Source organism: Chelon labrosus (assembly GCF_963514085.1).
Source record: "Chelon labrosus genome assembly, chromosome: 20".
Taxonomy (NCBI): Eukaryota; Metazoa; Chordata; class Actinopteri; order Mugiliformes; family Mugilidae; genus Chelon; species Chelon labrosus.
The window spans coordinates 5,678,008-5,693,778 of NC_140353.1; the positions used below are offsets into that span (position 1 = coordinate 5,678,008).

At 43.9% G+C, this 15,771-nt stretch overlaps 2 protein-coding genes across 3 annotated transcripts; one reads left to right on the plus strand and one right to left on the minus strand.

Moving 5' to 3' along the window:
• Nucleotides 1-240: 240 nt before the first annotated feature.
• On the plus strand, nt 241-6,125 carry fbxo30a (F-box protein 30a). 2 transcript variants are annotated; one of them, XM_084568841.1, is made up of 3 exons: nt 241-591; nt 1,525-3,602; nt 3,724-6,125. In XM_084568841.1, the coding sequence occupies exons 2-3, from the start codon at nt 1,593-1,595 to the stop codon at nt 3,925-3,927; spliced, it is 2,214 nt and encodes a 737-aa protein (XP_084424967.1). In that variant the 5' UTR covers nt 241-591; nt 1,525-1,592; the 3' UTR covers nt 3,928-6,125. The 2 variants fall into 2 exon arrangements, with proteins under 2 accessions (XP_084424967.1, XP_084424966.1); XM_084568840.1 differs by lacking the exon at nt 241-591 and having other exon boundaries at nt 1,332-3,602.
• A 2,762-nt stretch (nt 6,126-8,887) lies between these two features.
• On the minus strand, nt 8,888-15,564 carry stx11a (syntaxin 11a). Its single transcript, XM_084568495.1, has 3 exons — nt 14,917-15,564; nt 12,689-13,555; nt 8,888-10,951 (listed from the first exon to the last, which is right to left on the minus strand). The coding sequence occupies exons 2-3, from the start codon at nt 13,551-13,553 to the stop codon at nt 10,065-10,067; spliced, it is 1,752 nt and encodes a 583-aa protein (XP_084424621.1). The 5' UTR covers nt 13,554-13,555; nt 14,917-15,564; the 3' UTR covers nt 8,888-10,064.
• Nucleotides 15,565-15,771: the final 207 nt, after the last annotated feature.

Here is a 15,771-nt window from a genome sequence, read left to right on the forward strand (position 1 = left end):
CACGTTGGTGATACAGTGTGTTTTGAGATAATAGTAAAAAGTCCATGGCACAGATGAAGGAGCTATATCAGACATTTACTATGCAATATATCAGTTTGTTATTAATTTAAGTCATTTATTTAGATTACTTTAGAAAATATATATTATCCACAGATTTATATATTTCCTTCATGTATTTGTGGGTGATTTAAAATCCTTTGGCAGAGGCTGATGCCCTTATTAAATCCCAAAGCGACACGTAAAGAGTGATTAAATGTTGAACTGTCCTCAGGGTTTTCCCCAGTCCGTCTATTTCAGTGCTGTCTCACAGGTCTGCGTCCCATAAACCCAAATATGACTGGACACTTTACGTGATGACGTGTTACGCCGGCGCCCCAAACCAGGATCAACACAACTCCGTCCGACCCGACTCAGATCAGCGAAGGACTCAGCCGGAGGAACCAGCCGCAGCCAGTTCATGTCATAAGAAGATTTAGCCTCACTGCGTGGTGCTTTGTGAAGTTGCAGTTTCCGCTTCGCTGATGTCGACGGAGCTCGTATAAGTTTAAAAAACATATAAACTAAACGCTACCGGAGAGCCCCACTGCTCGGGTAAGCCGCTTCTAGAAGCTACCAAGCTAGCTAACTAAGTATGCTAACGAAGTGTAGCTGCTAATGCTAGCTCACTGCCTGGCCATGTTGTTTGTGTTTCTTTTGTTTACCTTAACTTTAAAGTTTTGCAAGTTGTCAGTTCACGTTTTTGGGGTCGCGCTGTTACCACGACAACGAATTTCTATAGTTGAACGGACAGTGGTGTTATTATTGGCGCTAAAGCAATAATCAGTGAAATGTTTTGGGACCGGCTGTTGGTGTGGTGTTTGTGTTTTTAGCTGTTTGCTAACCTGCCAGCTACGCTTGCGAAATTTGGCTAGGTGTTGCTCGCTAAGGCAACAAAGGCTGGAACAATAGCTCTGCTGTGTTGCGTTGCTGTTCGGACTTGCAACATTTCTCTGGGTCTTTAAATTATTGTTTGGTTGTCCTCGTAGCCAGCGGTCATTATCCTGCAAATCCCCTCACACAACTAACACCACCAAATAGGCTTGAGGCTGTAATGATTCAGAGGTATTTACCTCGTGGCTGTGTTGCACCCGTTAGGCAAACAGCTTGAATAATAGGCTGAAATTCTTCACTGATGTCTGACTCCATGAATGAAAGAAGGTTGCTCGGCCTAGAGGTGTAGGTTCGGATTTGAGTGCAAATCCTGAAACCTAAAGAGAGGTGTTGTGAAATGTTACTTAACAGCATAGATGTTTAGTAAACACGCACAGACAGAGTACATAAAGATACCAAGTTACAGATTACTTTCAAGGCATGGGATCTCACATATGTTATGCTGCAGGATTGCATAAATGTCTATGGGATAATGTAACACCATCTTTCTCTGTTCCAGCTGACTGCTCCATGTCCTTACCTAAAAACAGCGTTGCCATGGTATGAGTGTGGTTTCTCACCAAAACAAATGTTTTTTTTTTTGTTTGGTTTCAGGGTTGAAAACTCCCCCTCTCCTTTCATCTGCCATAGCCAGCTGGCTAAGGAGCAATACAGTAAAAAAAATGGAGAACCTGCACCCCCACTGCCTTAAATGCATCAATAGAAGATGCATGGTAAGGCCCGAGACGGGGGTTTCTTGCGACCTCATGGGCTGCCCTCTTGTTTGTGGGGCAGTTTTTCACTCATGCAAACTAGAGGAGCACCGCCTGCTGTGTCCGTATGAGCGGCTGCCTTGCCTCAACAGCGGGTTTGGCTGCCCCTTCACTATTGCAAGGATCAAGATGGCGCAGCATCTTGAGACATGCCCTGCAAGTATAGTATGTTGCACTATGGAGTGGAACCGCTGGCCAGTGAGCTATGCTGATCACAAGTCCTATGAAAACTTGAGCAAAGACTTTGATGAGGTGGAGCAGCTAGACATGGCTTTGGCTCTGCAGGATCAGAGGATGTTGTTAGAGTCCCTAAAGGTGACGACCACCGTGTCGAAGAATGGGGATAAAGAAGGAGACGAAAGTGACAAAATGGCCACTGCGTCAAGTTTACCTGAGACTGTGTTAGGTAACGGGACTGTGGAAATGGAGGACGAGCCGTACAATGAGCTGTATAGGACTTCAGTGGAGACGAGCAGGAGTTTAGCTGCTGCCTTGGACATCCTCACTAATTCCAAGGATATTGATGTCATTGTTGGAAATCTAAATGGTGAAAAGACTGATAAGAACGGAGCGCTCCATAATGGAGAGAACGGCGATAGTCATAGTGTCTATGTCGCAGAGGGTGGGAAGAATGTAGATATGAAAGAAAGTGACTCTGATTCGGAGTGTGAGCTCGGAGCTGTAGGTGGAGTCGTGTGCTCTGTGGGAACAGGTGGAGAAGAGGATGGTATTAACTGGGTTGAAGAAAATGATTTTTTTGAGCTGTTTTTTGAAGAGAAGGAAGACAGCATTGAGGAACCAATAAATGATTCCAACCTATGGCCAGAGATGCCTCAGAATTATTTGCCTGTTGTAGCACTGGAGCCTCCTGTGCCTCAACAAGCGCAACTTGCACCCCCAATGCCATTCCTGCTGCCTGAGCACGTGAGAAATAACTTTTTGCAACACTTACCCACTGAACTCAGGTATAGGTGTTTGGAGCGTAAACTGCAGAGCGTAGAGGCGCTTAGAGGAATAAGTATGTTTACATTTAATGGACGACGGGCCCTGCTGTCTGACCCTTACTTGATTCGAGCAAAGATGGAGGACAAGGCAGTTGACACGTCCGACCTGGAGGTAGCAGATGACCCCATGGGCCTTCACGGTATTGATCTCATCACTGCAGCGTTGCTGTTTTGCCTCGGGGATTCTCCAGGAGGAAGAGGAATCTCAGACAGCAGGTTTGTTGATGGCTACCATATTGACTTTGGTACGCAGACGTTCTCGTTCCCTTCAGCCATTCTCGCAACCAACACCATGGTGGGGGACATCGCTTCAGCCTCAGCCTGCGATCACGCCAGTCCTCAACTTTCCAACCCTAGCCCCTTCCACACTCTCAGGTTGGACCTAGTGCTTGAATGTGTGGCCCGATACCAAACCAAACAACGCTCCATGTTCACATTCGTGTGCGGGCAGCTGTTTCGACGGGACGAGTTCTCGTCTCATTTCAAAAACGTTCATGGAGACATCCATGCTGGACTCAATGGCTGGATGGAGCAGCGCTGCCCATTGGCGTACTACGGCTGCACCTACTCCCAGAGACGATTCTGCCCGTCTGTGCAGGGCTTCCGGATCATCCACGACAGGCACCTCGGCTCCTTTGGGGTGCAGCCTGGTTTGCCACTGAAGCACGGGGATAGCCTGCCAAGAAAGACCCACCACTTTGCCTCTCACGGTGATCAGTTCAGTAGTCTTCCATTCGAAGTGCTGCAACACGTAGCGAGTTTTCTTGACAGCTTTAGCTTGTGTCAGCTGTCCAGAGTGTCCCGCACCATGAGGGATGTGTGCGCCAGCTTGCTGCAGATGCGCGGCATGGTCGTCCTGCTGTGGGAGAAGAAACGCAATGCCGATGGGTCGCCTTCCTGGCAGATCACAGACAAGGTGAGTCCTCCTTCTGCAGTAATATTTGCTATTTAAAATCAAGTGATAACACATCTAACCCATCTGCTATGCTCAGTTCACCCCATGAAAAGTAATCTGTAATTGTTCTGTCTTTATTCAGGTGTGGCGGTTCAGCACAGCCTTCGGTACAGTGAATGAGTGGAAGTTCGCAAACATTGCCAGCATGGCCGACCACCTCAAGAACTGCAAGTTCAACACAATTTCCCGTCGGGAGGAGGCGATCCCGCTGCCGTGCATGTGTTTCACCAGGGAGCTCACAAAGGAGGGGAGGTGTTTACGTTCGGTTCTCAAGCCAGTAGCTTAAAGGATGAGGTTGTCTCTAGGATATTTCTGTGACCATCAGAACTCAAATGCCCTCCAGTGTTTACAGGTTTCAAGGCCTCAAAAATAAAACTCCTGGTAGAACATTATTAACTGTTGGCAGTTCTTCGCTTCACAGTGGAAAGACTTCTCCATAAACAAAACCCGTTAGTGAGACGGTTTATATTTCAGCAGTCACCGATAAACAAGCAATTTGAAGCCTTTTATCTTCCACAGTGATGCATTTACTCATACCAGTGTACTGAATTTGTACCCACGTCTACTCTGACATTGTGTAATATAATGTATTGGTGTAGAAGTTTTTTATTTTTATATCAAAAAGTCAGTACTGTGCTGCGTTTGTGGTGGGAGTACAGCCTTAACTTAAGATACACTTGATATTCTAGCCGCGAGGCTGCCGAGACATCTCAGTGAGGTTTCTCTGCTGCTTCTGGCTGGAAGAGTTTACTGGTATATTTTACACCTCCTCTTTTTACCCAGAGTGACCATGTGTAGAACTCCTAGATTTCATGGATTTCATACCTGCGTTTTTTTAACACTGACCAAACACCTGTGCTGGCCGTGTGCACAGTGAATGCCATTTTACGAGATGATCAGATCGTGTCACCGTGGGTGTTTATTTCTGCTCACCGGCACACGTCGACGTCATCACGTGTGGTGTTACAACAGCAACAAAGGTGGTCCATCCTCCTCTTTTCTTCTCTCGCTTCTGACTAACATGCTGGCGTGTTAGTCAGGGGTGAGACACGAAGCAACACTAATCACCAGCCAAACGGCAATACTGTTTTTTTTAGCCGTGGTTGGATTGTGGTCTCTTTTCTACGAGCTACTTCGACAAGAAACCAGCAACTGTTTCTGTTCTCGAGAAAAAACTATCTAAATGTAGCATGTGAAAATAATGAATGTACTCAGTGAATACATAAAGTGGCTGCGAGCAGGAAGTTTTGTTTCCTTCCCTTCTGTGTCAGACCTCATAAAACCCTGCAGGACAGGTTGTTTAGGAAATTTAACAGCCGCACACTTCCCTCCAGCAACGAGCATCACTATTTATATTCATTATTTATCACGGTTTTGTGTTTTTTGGCACTACATGGCCACTGTGTCCAGATAACGTTGGTGTCTCAGGGTTGTAGCATGAAGCTTCGTCTCACAGTAGATTGTGTGTAGTGGAGAGGTTAAAAAAAAAAAAGCAGATAATGACGTGACAACTTTTCAGCTACTTGATTATTGTGGGGGATCTTAGAGCTGACTCAGTATTAATATAACGGTGTGTGTGTGTGTGTGTGTGTGTGTGTTGCAGTGCTGGAATAACATGTTTGTCATCCATCAGTGTTCGTAACTAAAGCAGGCTGTCAGCCAAACTGCTTTTTAAATGTTCTATCAGAGCGCAGCGTGATCGGGCTTCATATTCTTAGTTTGGATTAAGAAACAGAAAAAATATAATACACAAACTTGTATTTTGTTGTTATGTGAGAAAAGGTTTTTAATGAAAGTTAGTTTAAAATGTGAATTTGAATATTCCTTTTTGAAAAATAGTGTGTTTTTGTTTTTTATATATGTATTTTTTTCTGAGTTGGACGTAAATCGCCAACTCTGTCAAAACTAAGCTCTCTTTTTACTCTAATATGTCCCATCCTGTGTTTGATTTGTTTGTTATTTTTGTACTGGTACTCTTATTTTGAAAGGTTAAAAAAAAAAAATCTGCCTCGGTTTGGTCTGGATTTGACTGATTGTTTTGCACACAAAGGCATGTACTGTAAAGTTGAAATCCTAAAGCTGAGGGGTTGTCTTTTACTCTAGTGCATGTGAGTTTGATGTCTTTGGAAGTTGTGTCTTTCTCTCCAGTTGCAGACAGTTTATTTCTCAGGCAGCGTGCACTGATTTTACTTCATATTCATAAAACTTATAAAATGTAGACGTGCCCAGTCTTCCTGTGTAAACCCAAAGGGGACTGAGCATTAAATCACTCAGTTAAAGTTCATACAATATAGTAGAATACAAGGTTTTCATGTGCAGATCACCTGTTTTATTTTTAGCACCTGGAGTGTCTCAGTATTTGACAGTTTATTTTCACTCCTACTGAAGCGTGTGTTTTGTTTTTGTTTTTCACCACAGTATGCCAGCTTCATTTGTTTGACTTTTGAAGCGTTTTAATAAAGAGACTCTCAGTTTTTAAATGTTCTTTCGACTTTTATTGCAGCGGCTCCTAAACATTTTTGATGTGACCTGCTTCTTATTAAACACCACTTACAGGTTTACATCTGACAAGAGTATGTTAGCAGAGAGCTTTCTGGTTAAAGTCAAAATATAGATGCATGCACATCCTGTCTTGTATTTAGGTCAGGCATGCAGCGACCGATTCACTGAAGGAAATCTGTTATCACTTTGTATTAAAGCTCCAAAATTATCTGGCAACATTTCAACGTCACGTACAGCCAATATATTCATTTATTTATTCATATTCCGTAATCACTTGCCGCCGGTCTATCACAGGGCGAACACAGAAAGACAAGACAACCATTCATGCAAGCAACACATGCACACCTGCGGCTAGTTTAGAATCTCCAGTTAACCTAACGAGCATGTCTGTGGGTGAAGGAAGGAGTCGGAGTATGCAGAGATAAGGCCCCAGTTGGCTCGGTGGATTCTAACCCAGAATCTTCTTGCTGTGATGAATCGGCACTAACCACTACACCTCTGTGCCACATAGAGTTGTTTTTTTTTTTTATGGAAAGACCAGTAAAGTAAAACCACATTTTATTATGTAAATGTGTTTGTGCTTCCTCATTAAATAGAAAAGTTGAATGGCAGGTTTTAAAGTTTTTATAAATTCTCCTACCACTAGATGGCAGCAAATCGACACAAATTGAAATAAAGTCCAGGAAGGGAACTGTTCATTACAGCATCTCTTCCATTTTGATTAATCAATTTATTTTTATGTGATTAAATATATATATATATATAGAGAGAGAGAGATAGATATCATTATTGTTTAAATAATACGAATTACGCGTAAATTCACGAGTAAATAAAGAGTGGTGTAAATTTAACCTTCTCAGACTATATTATTTCCCAATACAGCTTGTGTTTATCATCTAAACAAACCATTTACATCAGCATCAGAAATCATTAACCACCGTTTTATTTTTATCATAATTAGTGTTGGTCTTTGACCTGCTCTTTATCACGGCAGTGATAAAGTGTTTTTAAATATTTGTGGCGGACCAGATTGTGCGTTCAAATCTCGATTTAACGCCGAGGTACGTAGTGAAATGTGCCATCTATATTTATTTTATGGGGGGGAAAAATCCGCATTGGAAAGGGAAACAACATTTCAAAGCGCAGTTACAGCTTATCAGCTGAGTCAAGGTGTTTCCCCTGTCGGTTTCTGAAGCTTTAATTACCTGCGGTGTGTGTTACTTTAAGAGCACGATGCTATAATTAGCAATCACATCTCCTGGAAATTGCAAGTAAATGCAAGTAAATGGTGAGCGGTTAGCGAATTAGGGCAAAGAGATGTAGAGATGTGGTTGCGTGCATTGTCTAACACAGCCTTTCTCAAACTTTTTTCAGCCAGGGCACCTTTCAAAAGTGCATAAAATCTCAAGGCACCCCAGTGTAAAATATGATTAAAAACGACACTGCATAGCCTAAACGTAAATGCAAACGTCCTGTTTATTTAGACAGGACAGTAATGAACAGAGCATAATACAACTGTAAATATTAATAATAACAACTTCATAGCAACTTTATAGCACCTTTAAAAACACAGGTTTACAAAGTGCTTCACAAAACAATAAAGCAGAGACACAAATGCCATAAAACCATAAGAGGTGGACCGCCCAAGCTATACAGCAACACAGGCAATACAAGAACCCAACAAATTGAGAGCAGGAGAACTCAAATGAAGTGCAGAGATAGCAGGAATGTTTTTCCATCATAGTGCTTGTTTCCATCCGTGCTATACGCGCACGCACACACACCCACACACACACACACACGCAAACAATAATCCGCAATGAGAGAGGGAGAGAGAGGTCCACATTCGCGCAGCAGCGCGCATACGCACACAAATAAGCCGCAATTGAGAGAGAGAGGGGAGAGAGGGGGGGGGGGGGGGGGGGGGGTGTGTGACTCACAATCAATGAGAGACGTGAGCCTGGTGCGACGCACACAACCGGCCTATCCTGGCAGGGATGGATGAGAGGCAGACACGGAGCTCCTGGTCCACAGTCCTCAGTCGCTCCCTGTACTTGTTCTTGATGTATGTCAGGCTTGAAAAGCTCAGTTCGCACAGATAAGTTGTGGAGAAGGGAAGCAAAATAGCAACAGCGCTACTGGAAGCCACTGGATACTCTTTTTCCACTGATATCCAAAACCTGTCCAATTCCATGTCACCAAATCTCATTTTCAATGTGCGGTCTTCCCTGATCTCCATCAGTTGCTCCTGTGTTGGCAGTGGCCAGTCCGTTGCGCTCTCCAGTGCGCGTGAACTCCATGGATCACGGACCCAGTCAAACTGTGCATAACACTCCGATGGAAAATAATGATTAAATCGCTCGTCAAGAGATTTCAGATGCTGGGCTATGAGGTCAGAAAGCGTGCTGCTGTTTACATGCACATTGCACAGGGGAAACATATCCAGCCTGCCTTGTTCCACAAAGGAACGCCAGAGTGTGAGCTTAAATGTATTTTCGCGGTTAAATTATAAAACAATGTGCTGTGTGCTGCGCTATCACGCTGACACCGGTGGGGACGTCACGTTACGTGAGACAGATTTTTATGGTTCATTTTATATATTGTTTATCTAAAATGACTTTACAGTTTTATTAATCCATTCATATGTAAGAAATGTATTCAAATATATTCATATATGTCATATGAAATTTGATTATTTTTTTTTTTTTTTTTAAATACAGAATACGTAATTTTTTGGCGGCACCCCTGACACAGTCACGGGGCACCCCAGGGTGCCGCGGCACCCACTTTGAGAAAGGCTGGTCTAACAAATTTGTAAAGTCGCCTTCAAATCGCAATTGTTCTGCGGGAGTTCCTAGTTAAAATATCCTACCAGGAGTGGGGTTCGAACCCACGAGGACTATTGTCCATTGGATCTTAAGTCCAACGCCTTAACCACTCGGCCATCCTGGTGCTTACGTAATAACACGACAACAGTGGCACAGGTCCAGCTGAGCATAGAGTCATTGTTCATCAAACACCCACCAAGTTTCCAGTAAATGCCCCCCAGAAAACCACAGAGCTCTGCTGAGGAAGTGGAGTCATTGCAAGCCCGTTTCAACACCAAGCAGAGGCAGCTGAGTATGAAAACACCTACAGGCTGTTTCTCACTGACAGCCTGATGCCTGACTTTGCCAGCTGATGCATGGGATTCCCCCAGAGTAGGCGATGAGGGAAGTAAAGACCTTTATGATTTTACTACCTCACAGCACAGATCGACCTCTCCCGTGCACACTCATAGACCTCTGACCTGATTCCTATTTTCTCTCTGTTGTCGCACTGCCTGAGCGAACACCAGTGTACACACTGATTCACGTACGAGACACCCTGCCCTACTGTCTTCATGTGAATGAAGCCACAGACAGATACAATTTAAGATGAAGCCTTTCCCCCTCAGAGTTTGCATTAATGAGAAGCAACAAGCTTTGAAAGATCTGACTTATATGGTGGTAACTGAATATGGGGGTGGCTAACATTTAGTTGCACAATTCACACAAATCTATCTTGCCTTCCCCTCCTAACCACAACCAGAGGCTGTGTTTCTAAAGACTTGTTAAGCAATGGTTGCAGTAGCAGCCGGGGTTAGTTTAAGTTCCAGTTTTCAAGCCAGTCACTCTAAGGCAGATGATTAGACATAAAACATACTTTACTGACTTAAATATCACATGACACATAATAAAACTTACAAAGCTGAGAATTGTGTATTAAATAATAGCTTAGATTTCTTTACAGCAATCGCGCAGAAAACGTTCTCGGTGGCAATCAGGAAATGCAACAACCTTATCACACTGTATTAATTTGCATGTGGAAGTGTGATTCAAAATGACTGTTGTCCCTTGTTCTTAGGCCAGAAAGTTGAACTGAAGCTACAATGATGGAGACTCATTTACAGCAAGGGAAGCAACAGCAAAAGAGTTTCTTGCATGGGTTGTTTTTCTTGTATCTCACAGCTTGCCTCATCTGAACTGAAGCCTTGGCAACATAATCCTGAGTTGCACATACGTTTGCTTCTATGTTGTCCAGCATGCAGCCCTGCTCCTCCACCAGCAGGGCCAACTGGAAGAAAAGCTCTTGAATGTCCCTGATGCGGCCCTCCAGCTCCAGCAGCTCCTTGTGCCTGTTCTCGATCTCGTTCAGAGCAGATCTGGCAGTCCTCCCCTCCAGCAGGAGGTTGTCCGAGAAGACGTTCCACTTTCCCGTCTCGACCATCTCGTCTATCTGATCCCTGCTCACCTCCATCCCCATGATCTCCGCTTGCCTCTGGATGCGGGTCTTGCAGTTCTCCCTCTGCGCCATCTCAGCCTCGTTGTACTCAGACATGGCATCGTGGAAGGCGTTGGTCAGAGACACATACTGTGAACGCGCCATGCGAGCCGCCGCTGATGTCGGCCCGTTCTTCTCCTCCAGGTCCTTGCTCTGCTTCGCCATCTTCTGAAGCCGTGCGTAAATGGCCTCCCCTCTGGCCTTGATGTCCCGCCCGAGGGCGTTGGAGTCCCGCTTGATGCTGCTGATCCTCCTGACGGACGTGAGGAACCTGGTGTTCTGCTTCCCCAGGCGCTTCACGTCCATTTTGAGCAACAGCATCTCCTTCCTCATGGCTTGGGCATCCTTGTAGATGCCATCCATCATGTCCTCGCCGTCAAATACGACGGCATGCTGCTCCAGAGGCTGTGCCTCCTCATTGACATGGTTCTCCCCAACCCCGAGCTCCACATCTGCAGCCTTGGGGGCGAGGCCCTGCAGGTCACACAGTCGGTCCCTCATCTCGCCTGAAAGAGGAGTGAGGACTTTTAACAGACGTTTTTAAAGGTGGCATTTAGAGAAACTTTTACATTTATCAGCCGAAAACAAAACAAATTTATGGAGCAGCAGCTTTTTTCCCCCTCCCATTAACCTCAGATTTGAGCCTCAAGTTGGCAACCACTGCACTAAACAATAGGACTATTTAAAGTTGTTAAACCTACTTCAATATTAACAAGGTGCTGCCTCTTAAGTGCATGCAATGTAGAGGAAGGAGCTGTTTCAACACATCATGCACACAAATTCTTCATTTTTCAGTTGTTATTTCAATCGTATATCATTGAAAAGGGAAGGAGGTATCAGTTGGATTCTTTTTTTGTGACTTTTTGAATTAAAATTCACATTAATTATTTTAAAAAAAAAGATATAAACTTCACATCAACGCCCTCTATTAGACGAGCGTTTCATTATATATTTAGTAACAGCTTCTGAAGACAGATCAGAGAATCTAAAGGAAACGGATAAGTAACTTCCTCAGCTGTCTCAGCCGCAGATAGAAATAAATTACAAGCCGTCGACTTCTGATTATTAAGCTTATTTCTCACTGAGAGACACTGGAACACGGATTAATTGTGTTTTTAAAAAGTTTTGAAACAAGCACAGCAGAGAACGGAGCATCTTGCTCCAAGAGAGGAGACGACCAAGAGGAAGCAGAGTAACTTGACAACAATAACAAGGCGCGGTAGAAGTCGACGTGTGCGGCTGGTTAAATCAGTGAATCGATTATTTGAGCAGTTAAATCACAAACACACGAGACAACACGGAGTGCACATACCTTACAGTGTTATCCTCCAGCGGTGCTTACACCTTTAAACTCGATAAAGAAGAAGGGGCGAGCGCGGAAAAACTCATTTCCTCTTTTTTCTCTCTCGGTTATAAATGTAAATTTCAACATGTGCCAGAAGCAGCGAGGTTTCGTAGTCGCCCCGTGTGCTTCACTGACACCCTGATACAGCCTGCAGCGGACCAACGCGGAAGATCACGCCTTTTTACACCGCACATGTCACAGTATTCATCAGGAAGGAGGAGATCCATCTTTTTTTTTTTTTTTTTTTTTTGGTAAAGTGCGCAGGGTGACTTTGCGCATTTACGCACAAAGTCTTTAATCTTAAATACATACATTCAGTTTATTTAGAAGATGAAACATGGCAGAGAGAAAATCTTAAATACAAGACAGTTTAAACCTTCAACATTCACAACATTAGATCTAAATGTCCAAACATAAAAGTGAAAATAATACTTCAGTATGATAAAGCTATATAAGCAAAAGAGTAAAAGGCTCAAAAATGTGATTTAAGTATCTGGGTGTGAAAAATGGCCACTGGGAGTATTACACACTGCTACTGTAATAATATTTACCCTCATTAGGGTTGGCATAAAGCCTCAAAATGTGTGGTCATCATTTTTGTTGTAGTGGGTTAATTATTTTATACAGCGATGATAGACTTTCAGTGTCAAATCTTCCTTTTAATGTAGAGACCTGCTGCTGATTTGGGACATTTCTGTAGAGTAGGAAAAAAAAGTAAAATATGTCCCTCTGAACTGGAGTAAAAATATAAGTAGTCATGTTAGTATCATCCTAACTCTAACTGTGCATAAGAGCAGGGAGGGTTTGACATCCATGTTGGCTTAAAGATTCTAAATGTATTCAGTTAATTTGTTAGTGTCTGACTAGATTATACAGTCATTAAAAGATTCTTAATCCTATGTGTTGTAGCATGGGAAACAGCCACAGAACAACTTTTTTATGGGGTTGCTTTTGTCAGATTTAGCGGCTCTCTCCAGCTTTCTGACGCCGTCCTGAACGGTCACTTCAGCATCTTGGACGTTTTTCTGGATGTTTTCAACTGCTACCCCCTGCTCCTCTACGAGCAGGGCCACGTCCAGGAACAGTTCCTGGATTCCCTCGATCCTCTTCTCCAGCTCCAGCAGCTCCTGGTGCCGGCTCCCGATCTGCATTAAGGCCGAGCGGGTGGTTTTTCCCTCCATCTCGGCGCTGAATACGCACAATTCCTGGCCATCCACCATCTCGTTCAGTTCTTCTTCGCTGACCTCCCTGCCCACCACCTCCATCTGCCTCTGGATCTGCCGTTTGCAGGCCTCCTTGTGGCTCATCTCTGTGTCGTTGTAGCTGACCATCACCTCCTGGAGAGCATTGCTGAGACAGCAGTACTGCGTTCGAGCAATACGAGCCGTAGGGTCGGAGACGCCACGCTGAGCCTCCAGTTCTCCTCTGAGATCATTGAGCTTGTGCAGACGATACAACACGGCTTCTCCCCTGCGTTTAATATCTGCACCAATTGCATTGGAGTCCCGCTTTGTCGCAGAGGGCCATGAGGGTACGTTCAAGGCCTGGTAGTTCACATCCCTCAGCTCGCCGATGTCGCTCTGGATCTGCTGGATTTCCACGTGTATCTGCTGGACCTCCTTCAGGATGACCTCTAGGTCCGGATCAGACTCTGCTGCAGCTTCATGCTCTGGAGGGTTGTCCAGCTGCACTGAGCTGAAACCCTCAGAGTCAATCTGTTGAGGCAAAGTCGCCTGCTGCAGGTGCCCCAGTCTGTCTCTCATGTCTGAACGGAAACAACAAGAGAAAAGATTCAAAGTTATTCACGTGGGAGCAAGAATATGTCCATGTGATTCTGCAGTCAGCTTCACAGACAAAAGAGGAGGATTAAAGGTAAATTTATCACTCATTTAGTTAATTTAGTTAAAGAAATATTTATCAAGGCACGTTTAAACCCTCAACTATATGAAATTTCCACCTGAAAGATGAAAAAACATCCATAAATTCAACTGTAAGGGCACATGAACAACCCTTGATGTACAATAAGTCTGCTTGATACCACCACAAAAACTCCACCTTTCTTCTTCCACCATAGCAAACACGTGAACAAACATTGAGTCAGTGACACTGATGTTACTGGACCTGTTCTAAGAAGGCCTCTCTCTTTGATGCAGCAGAAATGAAGCCCAACAAACGCTACACCCTGTTTTAATCATGAGAATTCCAGATAGGAAGTTCAATCTCTACTCCTGAAGAAGTAAGTGGCCTAAGAATATTTTCAGTGAAGAAACCTGTAGACGCCACTCTAGGGAGAATTCACGTGACACACCCCGCACGGCTGAACTGCACCGACACACATCGCTGCAGATGGGTTAAAAAGATAAACTCCTCAAGCCCACTGACTGACTGACTGACTGACTGACTGATGCGGCCAAAAAAAGGCAGAAACTGATCAAATAAAAGAGCGTGCCGAGAGATTTGAGTGTATCATTCTCCAAAAGGAAAGCGTCACAACAAAAAGACAACGCGTCATTAGCTGCAAGGAACAAGCTTCTACTTGTTCACGAGTGACTAAAGACATCAAAACAGGCCCGGGCTCAGTCAAGCACATAATCACACATAAAAAAGAAAAAGAAAGAAGCAAACAGGAAAATGCAAAGTTTTTGTAATCAGTATGTGTAGCAGGTGTGAGTGTGTTCTTCGTCTCCAGTATCGAGTAATCTTAGATGAATGCTTTTGATCCACTTTGACATTTAATCTCTTGTCAAGACTTACCCAACGAGTTCCCGAGCAGAAAAGAATGTAAAAGTAATAAAGGTGGTCATTTGGTCTGAACTGGGCAGTCATGCTTAGAAGTCTTTTCAGTGGAGCTCAATTAAAACAGCTGAGAGGACACAGAATCTGTATTCCTGCTTGAACCGGACTCATAAGAAAGTCTGACAACACATACTCCTCATTTTTTAATATGTTTAAGATGTTTTCTGAGTGTAAAAGGGGTTCTAATTTAAGGTTTTATTGCCTGTAGTGTCTTTAGAGTTCAGTACAGGCATCATTTTAATCCCAACAGTCAAACCCAGAAACGCGTTCAAACCCGTTCTAACAAAGAACGGGTTTGCCTATAAAATTAGATTTAGAATCGTGTCTTGCCTGTTTCCTGTAGGCGGCCTGTAGATGTTTCTTTGTCTTCTCTGGGTAATCGTCTAAGCAGGGGTTCAGTCCAGCGAGTAGTGTAAGAGCTGCTGAAAGAGTGAAGGATTTTTTAAAAATGTTATCCATAATCTCTGATGCACCTGTTTAAGAGGAAAGGGTTTCAGAAACAAAACTTTCTGCATTCCTCCTGGGTCACATGGAGGCACCGGGTGACGTAGGGTAAGATGAAGCCGACCTTCTGGAGGATTCATCATAAAGATGGTGTGTCTGTGTTTACATACAGTATTTCTATATTCTCAGGTTAGCTCTCAACAAAGTGCACTTTTATTTGCACAAGATCATTTTTAGGAGAAGGCTCACTGAGACCAGGAGCAAAAACAAAGAGGAAGTATTTCGAACATGTTATCTTTGTGAGAGGTGGAGTCAAATGTTCAGATGTGATAATAATCATGAAGTCTTGCAAAAGAAGTCTGCTCTGTCACCAGGGCCGTCTCTAAAGCGATGCCACTGCCGTTCTGACCTTTTTCAAAGGTATTGCAGGAGGATACTCTGGATCGTTGCTTGATTTGTGATGAAGAGTCAACGTACCAGGAGCAACATGACCGGACTGCCGTCTCCGTTCATGGTGTAAAGCATCAACTTATGATAAACTCTGTGTGAAAGATGGACGGGTCTTAAAAGTGAAACTAAAGTATAATACCACGAGGGTCACTCTGTGTAGGTTTGTAAAAAAAAATTTGATCTTAGGCCCATAAGAGCGGTAAGTTTGAGGTCTTATCTGGTTTTGACTGACACGGGAAAAGAGATGGACAGTGAAGCTCAGGCTGATAGCTAGAAACCAGTGAGGGCACC